General features: G+C 40.6%; 2 protein-coding genes across 2 annotated transcripts in view; one reads left to right on the top strand and one right to left on the bottom strand.

Annotated features, from left to right (window-relative positions):
• Positions 1 to 5,047, top strand: part of RHBDL3 (rhomboid like 3) — a 47,883-nt gene extending 42,836 nt beyond the window's left edge. Inside the window, exon 8 of the mRNA XM_077165219.1 lies at positions 366 to 5,047. Coding sequence (XP_077021334.1) covers positions 366 to 637 — 272 coding nt within the window. The 3' untranslated portion in view covers positions 638 to 5,047. The remainder of the gene's footprint in view (positions 1 to 365) is intronic.
• Positions 5,048 to 6,331: 1,284 nt separating this feature from the next.
• Positions 6,332 to 18,224, bottom strand: C6H17orf75 (chromosome 6 C17orf75 homolog). Its single transcript, XM_077165218.1, has 10 exons — positions 18,019 to 18,224; positions 17,179 to 17,268; positions 13,833 to 13,958; positions 12,973 to 13,116; positions 12,678 to 12,735; positions 11,223 to 11,342; positions 10,542 to 10,606; positions 10,263 to 10,399; positions 9,284 to 9,387; positions 6,332 to 8,536 (listed from the first exon to the last, which is right to left on the bottom strand). The coding sequence occupies exons 1-10, from the start codon at positions 18,156 to 18,158 to the stop codon at positions 8,330 to 8,332; spliced, it is 1,191 nt and encodes a 396-aa protein (XP_077021333.1). The 5' UTR covers positions 18,159 to 18,224; the 3' UTR covers positions 6,332 to 8,329.
• Positions 18,225 to 19,709: the final 1,485 nt, after the last annotated feature.

Below are 19,709 nucleotides of genomic sequence, written 5' to 3'. Positions count from 1 at the left end.
CTACGTGGTCACATGTATCAGAAGTTCATTCCTTTTTTATGGCTGAATTACACCACCTATTTTTTTCCCTAGATGTATTTCTTACTGAAATTATCTTATGTTTAAGATCGTTTTTGTTGGTTTATTGCCAACCCTGTATGCCCTGTGAAATTAGATATTTGTGTATCTTCTTTGCTACTATATCTGTAATATGTCGAACAGTGTTTGGCCCAATAGATGTTGAACAAATTAATGGAGGGATGGATGGAGAGATGGATAACCGGATGAATAGGTGGATGGATGACCTGCTGGATGGAGTGCAAGGCCCTGCCCCCACTCTGCCCAGTTGCCCTCCTGTGACTTCCCTCTGCTTCTTCCCCTTGCAGTGAGTATGGAGTTTGGACGAGCCGTGTGGCTCCGGTTCCACCCATCAGCCTATCCCCCATGCCCTCATCCAAGCTTCGTGGCACACCTGGGTGGTGTGGCTGTGGGGATCACCCTGGGTGTGGTGGTCTTGAGGAACTATGAGCAGAGGCTGCAGGACCAGTCGCTGTGGTGGATTTTCGTGGCCATGTACACCGTCTTCGTGCTATTTGCCATCTTCTGGAACATCTTTGCCTACACCCTGTTGGACTTGAAGCTGCCACCACCCCCCTAAGAGGGGCTCAAGGACCGGGAGTGGGGTGGGGTGGGGAAGAAGCAGCATCAAGAGGGAGCATCTGCATTCTTTTTTTTTCTCATCAACAGCTCAGGCTGGGAGGAGAGGACAATAGACGCTGGGCTGCTGCACTTTTCACGTTTCAATTTAGACAGCTAGTAGAGGCTCTTTTCTGGAAGGCACCTATCAGAGGAGTTGAAAGTGGCAACCATCATTTTTCTAGACTGCTCTGATGATATTGGGCCAGGGTGTGGGCCTGGGGTGGGGGTAAGAGTGGACCTACCTTTGGGCTGGGCCTGTTCCATGTGTTTAGGGTTCCCCTCTCCCTGCCAAATTGAGTAGCAGCCTTCTCCTCATCCTCTACCCTAGGAGAGTCTACAAGAGGTAAAGAAGGCCCGAGGGGCTTAGCAGCCAGGCAGGCCCCCGTGTAGCCCAGAGACAATTGCAGGCCAGGTAGTGTTCCCTCTACAACAACTGGGTCTGGAACTCTGGAGTGAGACGAGAACCTGGTGATGGAAATGCTGACTCTGGCCCAGGGGAGCCCAGGGTACCCTCCTGTGTCTGTTGGTGGACCCTGGGACATGGCCTCTAGTGCCTGAGGTGAGCAGAGAAGGGAAGCGCTGTACACTCCAGGACTCACACTTGCCTTGGAAGTGCCCAGTGAGGGGGACCTAGGCAGGAGAATGAACTTCGTCCTGAGTTTCACCCTGGGAAGGGTCTAGTACCAGCTTCTGCCTTTTCTCCCAAAATGCTGATACTTCCCAGAGTGCCCCAGCATCTTCCTGCCTTGTTTTTAGGATCCTTTCCTTCTCTTCCACTGCCCTGACTCTAAATTGGTTTGGTTGTCTCCTTTGGTAACAGAGATAGTATTTTGATATGTGTGTGTGTGTGTGTGTGTGTGTGTGTGTGTGTGTGTGTGTGTGTTAGAGAGAGAGACGGAGTTTGGCAGGTAGAAATGTGTGTGTTAGGGAAGACAATTTAAGACAAGCTGGAGACTATAGAGAAAGCATATGAGTGACCATGGGGGTACGTGGAAAAGTCTGTATGTGAGAGGAAAGAAGGTGCTGAAGTATTGAAGGCTGGGTTGGGGGTAGGGTGCAGTGTGGTATGGTGTGGTTGCTAAATATCCTTACTTTTAACAAAGCTTGTCACCTTCTTTCCTATCCCTTCCCCTTCCAGAGTCTCCAGAGAGTCTCTGACCAGGAGGAGGATTGTTTTCAGTGGTGGAAGGAGATTGTAGGCCCTTCCAGGGACTCTTGGGATGCTGAGGTCTTCCTCACCTTTGCCAAGAACTGCTCTGGTTTCCCTCTGGAATGTCCTTCATACGAAAAGATTCTTTTCTGTCTCCCTTAGAAGGGAGAAAGCTTTGAGGTAGAAGAGAGCTGGGACAGGAATATTGAGGCTATGTATCCCTTTGAATTAATTGGTGGATAAGGGACTGCATTAAAAAGAATTCCAATTTTGGCAAAAAAAAAAAATATGCTTCTGGAGAAAGAATTGTTGGGTTTTGGATGAGTGTTAGAGATGAGGGCAATCCATAGACTCCGATGTGTAGATCTGGTGGGAAACTTGGGGATTATCAAATCCATCACCACTCCTAATTCACATATGGGAAAAAAAGAGGCTGAGGGACTAACCCCCTAGCAGGAGCTGGCACTGGTCCTGAGATGAGGTAGTGAAGAGGGCGACTTTTGACAAATTACACATTCTCTTTATACTGCTCTGAAGCTCCCAACCACCGACAGCCCAGAAGGACAAAGAACCCCAATCCTGGGAGACAAGAGGGGTTGGTTTCCTGCAGGAAGGACCACAGGGGTGTGACAGCTGCCATCCACTAGCCTTAGACTCCATCAGAGCACTTATGGGTACTGAGGTCAAGTCAACCAGGCCAGGGATTTGAGGGTCTTGGGCCACTCTAACTCCCTGTCCTCAGTGATTACATGCAAAAAGGTCTTCCTATCAGGGACATGCCGACTCATCCCCATGCCACACCAAGCCCTTTCCTATCTTTGCCCAACACTAAATAGATTGTCCTGGTCCCGACATATGGCTCCTAAGATCACGCTACACTTGTGCCAATGCAGTGCTAAGAACTGCCAGCCTGAGATGGCATGCCCCGATCTTTATCTGAGTTGTATCGGCCCAGGGTATCTTGTCTGTGCTCTGCTGTCCTCTGAGAGGAAGGTTTAGATGGAAGAGTCAGTCTCTTAGGAAAGAAGACTCAGGCATCAAGCTGTGGGCTGAGAAGTCTCAGGTAATGATGGAGAAAGGGCTAGGACTTTTCTGTCCTCACCATGGACTACAGCCACTGCTGAGACTGAGTGATGTTGTCCCTTCCTGAAGGAGCAGAGGCAGCTGGTGCCCTTCCAGAAGGCAGGGCTGACCCTCTAGATTCCTATCCTTGCACCTGGGGGCTCTAAGATGTGGATTGATGGGGCAAAGTGCCACCCCTGCCTTTCTCCGAGGGAGAGCTGGAGAGGGTCTTCCTCTCCCAAGGATGCAAAGGCAGTGAATGAAATGATTCTAGAAAGCCCTCAGAGAAGTGTCCAGCTCCCTCAGGGCTTCAGTTGGAGATTTATTACTGAGGAGGGCTGTCTGAGGTGGAAATCCCATTTCCCATCCTGTTAAGTCTGTCCTTCGATTTCTGGGACACGCTAAGGGGACCTCATGTCCATCTCAGGTCACCAGCCCCAGCAGCTTCCTGTCAGCAAAGTGTCCAAAAGCAACCCAAAAAGTCTTTGATCTGCTTAACAACCCCCTCCCCTGCTTAACAACTCTCTACCCCGCTCAGCGCACACACCCCCTGCCACCATCATTTCCAAGCAGGGCTACATAGTGGTGACTGAAGCGTTATCTCAGAGGACCCATGCCTCCATCCCAGGGCTAGGAGACAGCTGTCTGGTGAAGTTTCACTTTTTGGTCTCTAGCTTTCTCGTCAGCAGGTCCCTTTGTTCCCATCACTCTCCCAAGCCCCCTGCCCCACCTCTTCCCCATTATCAAGGTAGGCAGTGTCTTCGCCTCCCTTTCTCTTCTTACAATATGGTGTCCTGGCCTGTGTGCTGGGAAGCAGAGGGCGGTGTAAATCTTCAGGCTGGTGAAAATGAGTAGGCCCTTAATCCACAGAATACAGAAACTGAAAGCTGGGGAATCCCCAGACAACAGCAACAGATTCACTCGCTCGTTAAATGGAAGAGGTATCAGAAACCGGGGAAAGGAAAACAAACCTTCACAGGAGAAATTTCATTTTAATGGCACCATTAATCACCCATTTTTTAATTAGGGACGCTCCCTAATGAGTCTCTTTTGCCAGCTAATAGTCTACTCTCAATTTCCATGAGAATGCTTATCTTCCCAAGATAAGGAATCATTGCTCACCAAGCCCAGATCTTCCCCCAGTATCCAATTTATTTAGCAAATAATGCAGATTCCTGGGTGCAGTGAAAGCCCTTTCCTGGCATCATTCATGTTGCTTCCGACAATGGGTGGAAAGCATCGATACTCCTCTGCCTTAAAAATCAGTGCTGAACAGTGAACTTACCCTCCGAGGACTTAAGTCAAAAAGAAACACAAGCTGCAATGTTTGTTTCTAAATATTTTTGTATTGTGTACATTCTGTATATTTTGTTGTAACATATTATTTGAGCACAGATTCCATTAAAGATTTTTTTTAAGCCATTGGTTATGCAGGAAGTGAACTGAAGGGCTGGCACTGGAGGCAATTTCATCCGGGTTTGGGTCAGGGTGGTGGGAGAGGGTCAACAACAGTGGTGGTGGAGCTCTGATTTATAAAACACAGGTGAGGCATAGCACTGGGGCATAGCTCACCAGTCCTTTCTAGCTCGATGGTCCTTAACCTTTTGTAACCACTGGACTCTTGAGTGGTTGATGAAAGCTCTCTTCCCATAAAAATGCACATATATAGATAATTTTGCATACAGTTTGGAGGGGTTGTGGATAAGGACACTCATCCATGGCTTCAGGTTAAAAACCCTTGTGTCAATTCTTCTGGTGGCTATCCCACCTTTCCTCTCCTCTCTCTCACTCTACCCCATGAGAGATTAATATTGTGACTATTATTATTGGACAGATAGTCTTTGAAATATCCTGGTACTTCCATCTTCCTTCTTCACCCCAACAGTGCAGCCTGTAGCTCTGTCTAGGGGCTGTCATCACCCTCACCACGAGGAAGGGACAGGAATGTTCTCAGGGCAGAAAGTGGAATCAGTGGGAAAGTTGAGCATGATAAGGCAAATTGTTTCCACCAATTTCTCTAATCAGTGGCACTATGTAGATCTGCCACTAATTACTGTTAAATTTCACTTGCAGATTAATACTACCTTGTTAAATTCAATGGGGGGGGGGGCGGGTAGGGAGTTGTTTTCCATAATGTTCTTTCCCCCTCAGTTTTCTGTGTATTATTTAAAAATATTTCCAAGTGCCTCAGAAACCATCTCAGAACAGCCTTTAGAGTGCATTTCAGGCTACAGGTCAAAGAACCTACTTCTCTTTGGAGCATGGAGCACTTGCTTCCTTAGGAAGAAAAAAAATGGGGCCCTTTTTGAGCAACCATGTTCCTGTGGATCAATTTTAGATTCAACCTCTGAGGCATGTAAAGGCAAGCTCCCTGGAGAGCCAACAGCTATTTAGTTAGCTTTGCATTTGGTCTCCTGTCCCTTCCCTTTTCACTTTTCTGGTTCCTCCCTTCTACCAGAGTATTTCTCCCAAGAACTTAAGATGTTTACTAATAATAAAGTAATTAGAAATGAAGACCATTTTATTGAGCACCTACTATTTGCTAGATACTGGGTTATGCACTTTCAACATATTATTCCTGTTGAATTGTACAACATCCTGGTATGAAATGAGTATAAACATTCCCATATTTACACAAGGGAAGGCTTAGAAAAGTTTAGTCACTGGCTGAAAGGACACGGCATAGCTGGTCCTTGTATGAGACTTCAAAGCATTGAACATGTGGAAGCTTTAGGTTGTTTGTTTAAAGATCCTCTCTCCTTAATTAGCCCTGGGGTCAGCCAGTCACAGTAGTGACCCTTGGAACATTCACTCCATGTTCACTTAATAGGGCCTCCACTTTGTGAGCCCTCCTAGAAGTAGTTTACGAGAAAAACTACAGCTATCAATTTACTATTACTGCCACACACACACACCCACTGATTTCAGAATATCAGCATTTATGCCACCTCAGCGATCTGTCCATATGGTTTAAAGTCTGTGAGGCACATTTAAGAAGTTTAGCTGTCTCTTAAATCTCTTAGATCTTAGTGGAAAGATTTCATTCAAGCCAGTGGGGTTGCCATTAACTGAGAGGACACAGGATTAGAAAAACGTGGTCCTAGTAACTGAATCCTATTTCTTAGAAGCCTCTAGGCTTTCCTGGCATTTGGTATGTGATCCTCTGGTGAAGGAGTGGCATTCTGTCATGGTTAATAATGAATGGGAGTGAAAGGAAGTGACTTGGCTTATTGAATTCTATGGTGTGACTTTAGTAGACGATGAATAAAACATTGTGAAAGAAATTGCTCTTATACCCTGCCTGATGCCTTCTGTAAGATGCAGAAAGGTATATCCCAGCAGGTAATTTAATTTTCTTCAGCAAATGCTTTAGCATAGCAAGTATAATTTTCCTCATAATCTTGTTGGGAATTAATAAAATGTCAGGCTTGAGAATTTAGCTCATTAAACAAAAGTAACTCCCTTGTTGAGAAGTTATTTATTATTATTTCTATTATTATTATTATTACAAATATAACTACAGATAAACTGAGATATTTTTGATACATAACAAGGATACATTTCTTCTGTATGTTTGGCACATAAATAACATATTGAACATAAATTTATTCCAGGCCTGAACTAATCTTTTCTAAAACTGTAATGAAATAGTTTGTGACAGACTTTAAAAATAAGACTGTATTGTGTACAACTGTATAATATATTGAGAGCCTAAATTATAAAATATATATAAACACACATATAGAGAATATATCATTATACCTTGCGTATATCCATAAATGATGTGAAACATTGCTTTTGAATACCATTTAAAACACGTACTCCTGAATGACATGTTAATTTGAAAATGAAAAATAATGTTTTCCAGATTAAAAATTGTGATGTCTTAATGCTGCTTATTAAAAATTTGCAAGTGGCAAACAGTACAATAGAAAGATTCAAGGATAGAATAAAAATGCTGATTTTCTATACTCATTCTGAATTTAATGTTATTTTTTTTAAAAATGCTACTTAGATTTTTTTTCTACACCGATTACATCTAAGGCATTAAAGTTTAAAAACATATGAAAGCCTTTATGAATATCCAGAATTGTATTTCCCATTAAAGAAAAGAAATGGTTCAGTGAGTCTTGTCTCTAGAGCAGAAGGCCATTGTTAGTCATTTTGAAAGGGGATCATAGTTAAAACTCAGCACAATGTGAATTTAGATCTTCGGATCTAAAGATTAAGAGAGGATTCCTTGGATTTGGGGGCTTGTGTCCCATCTGAGCATACTGAGGGTAATAAGAACACAAGACTTCTGATCTTCTAAACAAAAATCATTATAAATGGATTTATTAAGGACTACGCAGAACAAATTGCAATCATATGCAAGTAGCTCCAACTGGCTTCCATGGGAATTATAAATGGCTAGCTGAGGGTACTTTAATTGATTCAAAGTAAAACAATGTGAGGCTTGTAACAAATGTACAAAAAACTAAAATCAATGAATAATTCTGATATGAAGAATCTGTATGCATTCCTTATTGTACAGTTTGCTTGTAAAAAAAATTTATGTACTTTGTTTTTTTTTCTTAACACTGTTTATGAATCCAGCATTTTCATCTAGAAGAAAATACAGGCTCTTGGCAAAGATCTGTGAACACCAAGAATGAAGAGAAGTGGTGATGGGGCCCCTTCTGCAATAGCTCTCCATCAGAGATAATGTTTTATCTTGGAACTAGTGCATCTATTTTAAAAACTAATTTAATTGCTTACACACATGATTTATTTGCATATTGACTTAAAAGCTGGCTTCATCATCACTGCCATTATCAATAAGACAAAAAAAAAATGTGCCAAGCACCCACAGGGTGCATATATCTGTCTTTGGAATGGTTTAATGGTGTTAATCTCTTCTAAGTCTAAGTGTGTATGTATATATATATATATATATATATATATATATATTTTGGTGCTTTGGCTGGGAATTGAACCTGGGTCTCCCGCATGGCAGGTGATAATTATACCACTGAACTACCCATGCACCCCTTAACATTATATACTCCAATCCACTGAGAAAGAAGTATTATAATTTTTCTGAAAGGAAAATTTACTAAATACTTCAGCCAACTCCCGAGATAAGCCACAAAATCATCTCTTAAACAAAAACCCTTAGAAGCCTATAATTTATGGGACCAAAGATATACTAAAATTCCACAACTTTAACACACCTATCTATCTAGGACTCAGTGAAGACATTCCTCAGATTTTTATGTTTAATTAAGTTAAATTTCAAAAGTTAAAAAAGAAAAGAATCTGGAATGAGTTTCAAATAATCTTACATAGCAATCCTATGAATTATTACTGTAACAACTACAATTTTGAACACCAAGGACTAAATATACAACTTCACGATTCAAAAAGAAAAAACTATCTCAAAACACATGATCAAAAACTTTATGCAAGAGCTTCTTTCATGAATTCTTCAAGGACGGCTACCACATTTTTGGCTTCAGGCATTTCTTCGTGTTCCACTTTAACTATTTTCAGAAGGATATCTCCACTACCACAGTTCTTTAGGAACATGTAACATTTAAACAAAGCATAATGATTCATTTCTGCATGTCGAATAAACCGCTTCAAATTATTTGTGTCTTGTATGGCCTAGAAGAAGATTATCCAGTTAAATGTGTTTAGTGAGATAATGATACTTGAAAAATATCCCCTATCCATCTGAGAACTCAACGTATGTTCCTGAGATGTTTGCTTTTTATTTTATATATTTCCATAACTTTTATTGCTAAAATGCTTTGCCCTTGGTAGAACTAAAGCTCTTATATAATGTAAAAATCTATTTTTAAAATCTCCTAAATAAGGTGACTCCCCTCCACCAGTATTTTGAATCCTTAGCTCTGAACCACTTGTGTTTTACAACTAAGATAACTTCATAAATTGTAAGACTTATGTCACTTAATTTTAAGCAATCCAACCAATTAATAGGAAATTAATTTATATAAATGGAGAAGCCACTAAAAAATATAAATTAAAAAATGCCTTCTGAGGATTCCAGTTCTGAAAATGTCCTATTTAATAGACATGGTAGCTACAAAGCAGATTTGTTGCTCTGTCACTGGAACTAATTAAAATTCAGGTAAGGGGGTGCGAGGGTAGTTCAATGGTAGAATTCTCGCCTGCCATGCAGCAGACCCAGGCTCGATTCCCGGCCCATGCACTTTCCAACTAACAAAGAAACCAAGAAAAACAAACAAAAAATTCAACAAATGGTCCTGCAATACAGGACACTTACATGGAAAAAGAATGACATGTGACCCCCGCCATAAGCATACAAAAAAAAGGATAAAATTCAGGTAAAAACTATCTGTTGAACTTGACACATAGTCTATTAATTACCTTTAATTTAAAGTTCTCCAGCACTTGTCGGAAAAGAAAAGGGTTGCCCCCTTCAGCACCATTTAAAAAAGCCTGCATCCAATCCTCACAAAACCGGTTGCTTCCTGCAAAATTATTTTGGAAAAATTAAATAAATAAAAGTGGAACTTTACAAAGCACAAGACATTTTTCTTTCTTATAAAAATTTAAGAGTTATTTAAGATCTTTTTTTTTTTTTTAACATGGGCAGGCAGGCACCAGGAATCGAACCCAGGTCTCTGGCATGGCAGGCGAGAACTGTGCCTGTTGAGCCACCACGGCCCACCCTATTTAAGATTTTTATAATGGTCAAAAATAAAAAATAAAAATACTATCCATGTAGTTGAAACCCCCAGGTACCCCTCCCCAATCTCCTCCTCCTCCTTTCCTATCAGAAAAGATTATCATTCCCATATATTTTCCTATATTTTTTTAACCACATTTAAAAAAACATTTCTTATTGTGAAATATAACATACAGAAAAGCTACCACAAATTTTTATATCTCTAAACACTCTGGTAATATTATACTCCATGTTAAAATTTTATGTATTTTTCTCTAAGAGCTTGTTTCACCAAATAGTACCTTTGTGAGCTATACTGATACATGCAGTTCCATTCATACATTTTCACTGCTATATAGTAGTCCATGGTATGACTATAGCAGTTTATCAATTTTCTTGTTGATGGACATTTAGAAGTTCCTACCAATCTTCTGCTATATCAAACATTGCCTTTATAGACATTTTTGTATGTCTCTCTGAGTACATAAACAAGAGTTTGTATACCTAAGAATGGAACTGCTCAGTAAAATGTTATTTCCATAGTTTTACTGCTATTGTTTTCAGCAAGTTTGGGACAAACATAAGACTGGGCAGGAAGAATAGCTATCATTTGCTCTCAATGCAAAAGCGGAGACTCACAAGTGAACCAATAATTCCACTTTAGAGATTGCAGCTCACCTGCATTGTAGAACTGAGGCTGGGAGCCACTGCAATCAATGATCACAGATTTATTCTGCTCCTCTGTCATGGCCATACACAAAGATGTCATAGTGCCTTCGTGAATAAGTCCTTGAAGGCTGGCCACACTCAGAAACCTGCCACACAAATAAATTTGTTTCCACAAACAATCTTAAAGGATAAAAGGGGAAAAGCAAATCCATTCTGCTCTAGGGGGTTTTAGAAAAAGTCAGGTTCTCTGTGTAAAAGGTTCCTTCTAGCAGAAACCATGTTATTTACCTGTTAATGTCTCTCTTTGTTTTTTCATCTGAGTCTTTAATCTCAACAGGAGTATAACTCAGAGCCTAAGAGAGAAAAATGCCTCATTAATACATGTTTCTCATTTCCTTATTGAACAGCTATTTGTAACTAAACATCTCTTTCCCAAATAACCACCACACCAGACAACACTGGATGGGCACTGCGCACGAGCTCTCCAGAGCCTTATTCAGCCACCCCTCACTAGTGGTCTGAGGTTTAGTTTTACCACTTTGGTTTTATGGGGCCATCTAATCTCAGTTGCATCTACCAACTACATATTTAGATGAAAAATGCTGTCATTTACTCAAGCTTTTTCCATTTTTTATCTGGACTATTTTGTACAGTTAAAATTACTTTGGATTATTGTTTTCCTTCTCAAACTGTTTTGGAAAACACCCTGCTCCCAGATCATTTTAAAATATTTTATCACATTGGGGGAACTACCAGCATTTGAAATTCTACTTTAGTAATGTAACATTCTAGATCTGAGTAAATAATGTGCAGTCTATCTTGAGAGCAAGCATAGTTAGAATGAATATTCAGGGGTGGGGGTAGGGAAAAATATTCAGAGAAAAATAGAATGATGTCTCTAAATGATCCAACTCTGCTGAAGTGATTCACAATCAATTAAAGAAATATTTTGGTTCAAGCCATACTTACAGCATGCAGCAGAAAGGTAAGCTTCTTCTGAAAGAGAAGAACAACCCTTTGGATTGGGCAGACAACGTCCTCAAACCAGCTGCTCAGGTAGGATTGGATGTGGTTCTCGAGGCCCCTTTCCTAGATCAGGATAGAATTTAATTTGATTTAACATAATCCTTCACCTTAGTTGACTTAACATTTTCTCCATGATTTTTTTTTTCACTTTTTTATTTATTTATTTATTTTTGCATGGGCAGGCACTGGGAATCGAACCCGGGTCTCTGGCATGGCAGGCGAGAACTCTACCTACTGAGCCACCATGGCCCGCCGCTCCATGATATTCTTGATAGTAAAAAGAAAGAGGGACGAGGACACCTGCTTTTCTTAAGCTAATACCACCATCTCAAAAAAAGGAATTGTGATATTATAGTTTTCCTGGGGTTGCAGGGCAAAGTGGAGATTAATTCTGTACTGAATTTCTCAAAAAACATGTTAAGAAATGCATCATATTACCTGAATTAATTAGGTTCCATGCTATCTCTTTACTGACAGAAGCTGGGCACTTATATACCTGTCTCCCCCACTAATCTGTGCACTCTTTGGAGATATTCTCTCAATGATCCTGTCTCTCCTGTCTGAAATATCACAGTATAAGCTTATTGGGTGTCAGCTGGATGAATGAAGGAATGTAGACAGCAGAGAGTTCACTCAGACTCAAAAATGCACAAAGGAAAAGGTACAAGTTAACTCACCAAAGCACTCAAGCCTGTTCCAGTTGTCAGTCATGCTGCTTCATAAGCACATCTGGCCATGTTCCTCTCTGGGGGCTAGGGCTAGCATCACGCAGGAATAACTCCAATCTGGGAGAGCAGTTCCCCCAGACTTGTATCCCTAACTTACTCCTAGACTAACCCATCCTCTTCTCCTGAAAGATCTTGGAAGTACACCACAAAAAAAGGAACTAATACCACATGTAATGGGTAGCAAATTTATGAAAGTCATGACTTTAAGAACTGCCACATGGTGAATGTACAGCTTTTAAAAGGTTTGGATAAATTAATCGATAAGGATATACCTAATTCATAAAAGATCAATCTATGAAATGTTTCTAAAAATTGTTAATGTTGAGTTCAAGGACAGCCAAACCATTGCATAGAATGTTTGTGGTGCCAGAAACTGTGGACCACAAGTTCTGACCAAAACACAAATCTTATGTGCTTAGGAACCAAGAGAAGTTTATCTTCTTCCTTATCTGGCATGCTATTAGACACCATCGAATTTAATGGATTGAATTTTTCATGAATATATTACATCAAAACCAGTCTTGAGAAACTTTCAGCATATATAAGACCATGTTCCCTGCTTCCCTTTCTACTTGCCCGCAAATTAGAAAGTTTTTAGAATTTAGGTGTCTTTGTGTCCCACCTGTATGATTTAACAAGTAGAGCAGTCACAGTATGCTAATCATCTTACCTCGCAGTTCATGCTATTTTTCAGCCCTTGAATGTACTTGTCCAATTCAAGCCTGAAAGTATGTTCTTAAGGAAGCAACAAAGGATGAATCAAGACAGTGTTTTCTCTCTCAATAGGAAATACAAAATGTCTCAAATAACACAAAATAGTCAAGACAAAATGGTAGTGTGAAGGTATAAAATTCAAGTAAATACATAAGTGGGTGGAAAAGCTTTTTGAGGGTTGGTAATAGTATTCCTCTACTTGCTTTCCCATGTTTTCCTTCCTGATTCTCAAAAGACTAATGAAAGGATATAGCTCAAGTCCTTTTTCAGATCCGCCTAAAAAACAAATCACATACTCTGAGGGGTTATGTTCAGAGTCCATTGTTGCTGTTTGAGGAAGCAGTTTTTCTTGCTGGAAAAGGCAGTAATAACAACCAACGTGGTAACCTGGAAGACTAGAAATGAAAGAAAAAGATAAATGTATTATTTTGGTTACTCATGCACCTAATTTTGTGGACTACTTTGAACCGAGGTTCATCTTGATCTGGCAAGATGTTAGATTACCCACTCAGATCTTTCCAGACATCTCCTTTGGTTTGCTTATAACAGCAGAGATTAAATAAGCATGTTCTCCCCTCCCCCAAATCTTGACAAATCACTGAAGCTCTGGGCAGATGTGACATGCTTATCCCAGGGTCTTATCCTTGGGCCACGGCCTAATACTCCTGGGGGGACTTACCTGCCAACTTCACAGTCTGAAATGAAATACAATTATAATGGAAAGATTATAAAGGAAAAGGACTGAGGATGCCCATGTCCAAACCTGAACTTTACTGATGTGACCAGCCTTGTGAACTTGGGCATTCTACTAAACTTCACTGAGTTTATTTCCTCATTTGAAAATGGAAATAAGAGTATTTGCTCTGTCTTTATTTAGCTTTAGTAATAACTCTTTTCTTCAAGTATAAAACTAAACAAACTTAGGAGGTGGAATCTTTGCCATTCAATGCATTTCATTTAACAGATGTTTGTGTGAGGCCTAGAGCTCAGGAAACTAGAGACAAAGATGAATTTTGTAGGTCTAGCAGGAGCTGACCTTTTGGAGTTTCTCATCACTTCTCATATTTTGCTCAGTAATAAAAACTCAAGACATAGCACATTTTACACTTACCTCAGCTCCACAGATGCAACATTACCCAGCCCTTCAAAAACTGCTCCCTTGGAAAGACGCTTAGCAATGAAACTGTGCAGCTCTGGCTCCACTTCAGATAGAAGATTAGTGTCTACCAAGAAGAGGCTTGACAAATGAAAGACACACATTTCCTATCAGTGGACTACTTGCACTCACATCCCATAAGTCAGAGAGAATGTTACTGAAAACCAGGGTCTCTTTAAGGACTTAAGAAAGCTGTCTATATGACTCTAGTTGGTGAGGCTTCTAGAGATGTATATCATTATTACGATTCACTTCATCAAACAGTTTAAAATATTCCTATCTTTCTAGCTTATTCTCTCTAGTATTCTGACGCCACTGGGCTCCCCATCCACTGATCCTAACTCTTTTTCATAGACCCTGAAGCCTCTCATCTTCTCATTTCCAGTCTTCTTTACACAGCTTAGATTTCATAGTCAGTCATTAATCACACCCTTGCATGCAGTCTCACTCAACTTCTTTGTTGTTTTCCACCTCACTATACTTGTTTAGCAAAACTTCGACCCTGGTTAATACAGCTCTCCACCTACTCTGTACCTGGACCTATGTAAGTGAATGTGGCTAGACAAAAACATACATCCATGTTGTTTATTCTCATTTTAAGTTGTGATCAGTAACCTCAAGCAGTCCCTTTCAGTTGCTCAGCTATCACTACATTTCCTGATCCATTCACTCTTTTTCTCTCCTAGATCACTATTTCATTCCTTCCCCTCTTTCCTCAATCCTCTATCTACTATACCCATGGATGAACATATCAGCTTAGTTTTCACTTCTGAACTAAAAATCAAAATTATGGTTTGATTAAGATTAGAATATAAAACAGATTAAACCTTCAATATGAAGGTAGAAAAGTTTTTCTATAACCGAACAGAGAATATGAACTCACTATTTTTCTAGATCTTTGTTTTCATTTTTATGATAGAAAATTTCAAACATATACAAAAGTAGAGAGAATGATATAAGCCTGCATGCACCCTTCACTCAGAATTGAACAATGCCCCCACATACCCACCATCCAGTTTCAACAATTATTAGTTCATGGACAACCCTGTTTCATCTGTATCCCCATGCTGACTACCTCCCATTCCCCACTGACTCCCACACTATTGTTTTTTTTTTAACTTTTTAAATTGTATAATATAACATATATACAAAGAAAAGAAAGAAGAAACCAATAGTTTTCAAAGCACTCTTCAACAAGTAATTACAGGTCAGATCCCAAAGTTTGTCATGGGCTACCATACCACCCTCTCACAGTTTTCCTTCTAGTTACTCCAGAATATAGAAGGCTAGAAGGAATAAATATTTTTTTATCATCACAATCAACTTTTTTTCTTTTTTGTGAAAAATAATACATATACAGAAAAAGCAATAAATTTCAAAGCACAGCACAATTAGTTGTAGAACAGATTTCAGAGTTTGGTATGGGTTACAATTCCACAATTTTAGGTTTTTACTTCTAGCTGCTCTAAGATATTGGAGACTAAAAAAAATATCTATCATAATCATTTGTTAATTCAGCAATCACAATCATTTGTTAAAACCTAACTTCTCTGTATAACTCCACCATCACCTTTGATCTCTCTATCCCTCTCTTTGGGTGATTTGGGCTCTGGCCATTCTAACTTTTTCATATTGGAAGGGGATGTCAATAATATGGAGTAGGAGATGGGACTAGTTAATGATCTGGAGAGGCTGGGCCCTATAGCTGAGAGGACTTATCTGGTCCAGGGACCCATCTGGAGGTTGTAGGTTTCTGGAAAGTTACACTAGTAGATGGAACCTTTATAGAATCTTACATATTGCCTAGGTGTTCTCTATAATTGGCTGGAATGGGTTTGGTTGGGGTTTGGCAAGTTACGATAGGAAGCAATGTCTAACTGAAGCTTGCATAAACACAATCTTCAGAGTTGCCTCTTGACTCTATTTGAACTCTTCCAGCCATTGATACTTTATTACACTTCTTTTTCCCCTTTTGGTCACGATGGAATTGTTGTTGATCCCACGGTGCAAGGGCCAGACTCATCCCTGGGACTCATCTCCCATGCCATCAGAGGGACTTTCATCCTTAGATGTCAAGTCCCATGTAGGGGGGAGGGCAATGATTTCACTTGCAGTGTTCGGCTTAGAGAGAATAAAGCCATATGTGAGCAACAAAAGAGGTCCTCCAGAAGTGACTCTTAGGCATATCTATAGATAGGCTAAGCTTCTCCGCTACCTACATAAGCTTCACAAGAGTAGGCTTCCAGATCAAGGGCTTGGCCTATTGATTTTGGTGTCCCTAATGTTTAATACAGTAACAGGGGATTCCCTGATGGCAAAGTTAAATAGTTCCATTATTTTTTCTCCCATCCCTCAAGGGACTTTGCCAATACTTTTTGATTATCTGTTTAATATATTCTAGGATATATCCAGACATTACATTAAGCTATACAGGATTAAAGGCCCTCATTCTTATTCTGGGCTCCCTGTGTTTCAATTGTTCAAATGAGCTATACAGACAGCCTGAATTAGATTATGTGCTATAGAAAATTTAGGTTCTGGTCAAAATAAAACTTTCTTCCTTTGGTCTCAAAGTGTAGGTATGGTTCCCAAATTATTTTGAAGCAAGTTCCTGGTATCATATAATTTCATTCATAAATCTGTCAGTACATATCTCTAAAAGGTGATGACTTTAAATATATATATATATATATATATATAAAATCCCTGAAATTCCATATATATATATATATCCCCTGAAATTCCCTAAATTCATCCATTATCCATGTTGTGAACACATTATTTCTGAATACACCTTATTGCACCAAGTGTTAGATTCAGTGACTCATTCATTCATTCATTTCATAAAAATGTATTAAATGCCTACTCTATGCCAGGAACAACTCAAGGTACTAAGTAGGGAGACATCAACGAACAAAAGAGACAACAATCCTTGCTGTCCTGGAGGTTACAATCTAGTGTGTAGCACAGGAGCCATCAGAGTATTTAAAAGAAAAATAAGAGGGTTTTAAGTATTACATTTTAAATTTCTTGGTAGAAATATGACATTGAATATTTTACTGGGGTTCCAAGCAAGAAATTCAGAATAATTCTCTAAGGCTAATCACCACGGAAACTACCAGTGTTTGGATCCGTCCCAGCCTTGAATGAACAAGCCAATGAGGAAATTAGGATGAAGTTCCTAGGGGATAAATGAACTTGGTGGTCTGACTTAGGGAAAATTCAGTGGAAATGCGGTAACCATTGACTTCTACTGGTCAAAGGTGCACAGAAGATAAAAACACATGGATACTGTTTTTACCTGAAATCGTCACTGCATTTGTGTGAAATCGTTTCTGCATTTGTCCCACTTGGACTTCTTTCCTCACTGTCCCCTCGCTGTTGTGCCAATCTGCAAGCCACAAGAACAAATGTGCTGTCAGTTATGACCTCTAACTCACTCGTGGGCATTACGGAGGGAAGAAAGCAGGGAAAGAGAAAAGTGAGGAGTCAACAAAAATGCTGCAAGGTAGAAGTGCAGGTCCTTCATTGCCTAACCTCACCGCAAGGAAACAGACCAGAAAGCGGGCCTAACAAGAGTTCTTTCTATAGACTAACGTAGGGATGGAGGAAAGGCTAAATATTCAAAAGGAAACTTCGTCTAAGACATCAGACTTTAGAGGGCCAGGAGAACCCCAGGAAAGTCATCCGTGAGGAGAGAAAAGCAGCAGCAAGAAGAAAGGATAATCAACTGGTGGAAGAGGATGGTGGGGCTGTGTGGGGCAGAAATGTGGGGAAAAGGTGAGAATGACAGGAAGGACGGGGGAGGGAGCTGACATTATTGAGCGTGCCAGACACTGTGTTGAACAAAGGGCAGGTGCCAGACACTGCGTTGAACAACGGGCAGGGCGAGAGAAAGCAGCTGAAAAGATGAGAAGGGACAGATGGAGTGTAGAGACTTGGGAGGGCTAGACATAAAGATCCAGGATGGGGTTCGGGAAGGACGGCGTGGGGCAAGGAGGGCCCTTAGGGCCAGAGACTTCGACTGGGAAAGACGACATTTGGGAGCGATCTGGCCGCTGGGCCAGGTTTGGGGTGCAAGGCGGCCGGGTCGGGATGGAGACGCGAGGGCTGGCGGGCAGGCCCGGGGGAGCGCCTCCACCTGCTTCCGCGGTAGCTGTAGAGACAGTAGTGGCTGCTGGGCGACGGCTCCACTCTTCGCTCCTCGTTCGAGCCACCTTCCTCGCTGCTTTCTAGCTCCTTTTCATCCCCATCCAGTGATTCTTGAAAGGAGGGGAGCATCGCGGCGGCCTCCGAGCGGCCTTGTGTCCCCGCCAAACAGCTCCCCCGCTGTCGTAGTCCTCCGCGGCGGGGCTCGTCCGACTTCTAGTCCTCACACACCTGCGTTCCGCTCATTTTCCCAGGTTCTCCTGCAAAAAACTGTCTTGGAGGAGTTTTTCTCTCCGCAGAGTCTGGCGGTCATACTAAGTGCACCTTTACTCAAAAACGTTAGCCATTTCCCTTTTAACTCATTGCTCTCCTCTGTCAACCGGGTAAGATGTTTAGGAGATTTAATATGTGATAGAGGTGGTGCAACCATGTAGCCATCTGGAAGAGAATAAAGCTTTCTTGCGCTTACACACCCACGTACACAAACAGTTTGATTAAAGATTTAAGAATGTAAAATGAAGGCCCCCCCAAAATGGTGAAAATACGGAAGAATAAAATTCTTGAAATGAAGAAATCCTTTTTAAACCTAAAACACTCAGAAGACATATAGTAAAAGATTGATAAATTTAACTACATAAAGACTAAACGAGCCAACTTCTCCGACCATGGTCAACACGTAGCATACCTTCATTGCAATCAAGCCAATCAATCAGGTGGGCTTGCAAGGCAGCATAGTGGGCGAGATTACCAAGTGCTTTGAACAGAAGGAATTCTGCCTTGAGGCTATGAAGTTCCTTCCCGCCTCAGAGGAACACCTGAAGCCACCATTATATTGACAACCTGTTCTTCCCAGGGCTGGTGAAGTTACATGAACTCAAGGCCAGTTGTGGCCATGGTCTGGGAGGGACTGAATGTGGTGAAGACAGGTCAAATGATGCTTGGGGAGACCAATCCAGTGAATTCTAAGCCAGGCACCGTTTGTAGGAATTCTACATTCAAGTTGGAACATAATTCACAGCAGTGATTCAGTAGAAAGTGCTGAAAAAGAAATCAGTCTATGGTTTGAGCCTAAAGAGTTGGTTGACTACATATCTTGTATGAATAAGAGATAAACAAAGCAGCAATCACTTCCTTTTCGGCACTGTTTGGTGTGTCCCTGAACACAGCTCTTCATTCCACAGACTTGGAAGCAATAGGATTGATCCTTCTTTCTAAAGCGTATTTGCCAAGAAAGCCTCTGGGAACTGCAGGGGGAAAAGAGACTAAACACTTCTGTGTGGTGCCCGGTCAAAACATAAATGACAAATATTTGCAACATAGATAATAGTTGAATGGCTCTCATCAATAAAACAAAAAATAGAAAATGGGCAGTTCACAGAAAAATAAAAATAAATACATAAATAGCTTAACTTCAAATAAAAATCATATATTGTAGTACTTTTTACTTAGCAGATTAGCAAAGATTAAAAAGTTTGGTAATACACCTTGTTGGGGTGTAAGGAAGAACTGTCCATCACTCTCATAAACAGTTGATAGGGATGAACTTGATGCACATGCTTGAGAAAGACATTAGAAAGTATCTTTCAGTATTTAAATATATATATATTTATATTTATGAAACATAACCACATACAAACACAAACATTCTTACCATATGATCATTCCATTCTTGTTATATAATCA

Source organism: Tamandua tetradactyla, chromosome 6 (genome assembly GCF_023851605.1).
Source record: "Tamandua tetradactyla isolate mTamTet1 chromosome 6, mTamTet1.pri, whole genome shotgun sequence".
Classification (NCBI taxonomy): domain Eukaryota; kingdom Metazoa; phylum Chordata; class Mammalia; order Pilosa; family Myrmecophagidae; genus Tamandua; species Tamandua tetradactyla.
The sequence above is the reverse complement of the archived record's forward strand: the minus strand, read 5'-3'. Positions and strand labels throughout refer to the sequence as shown.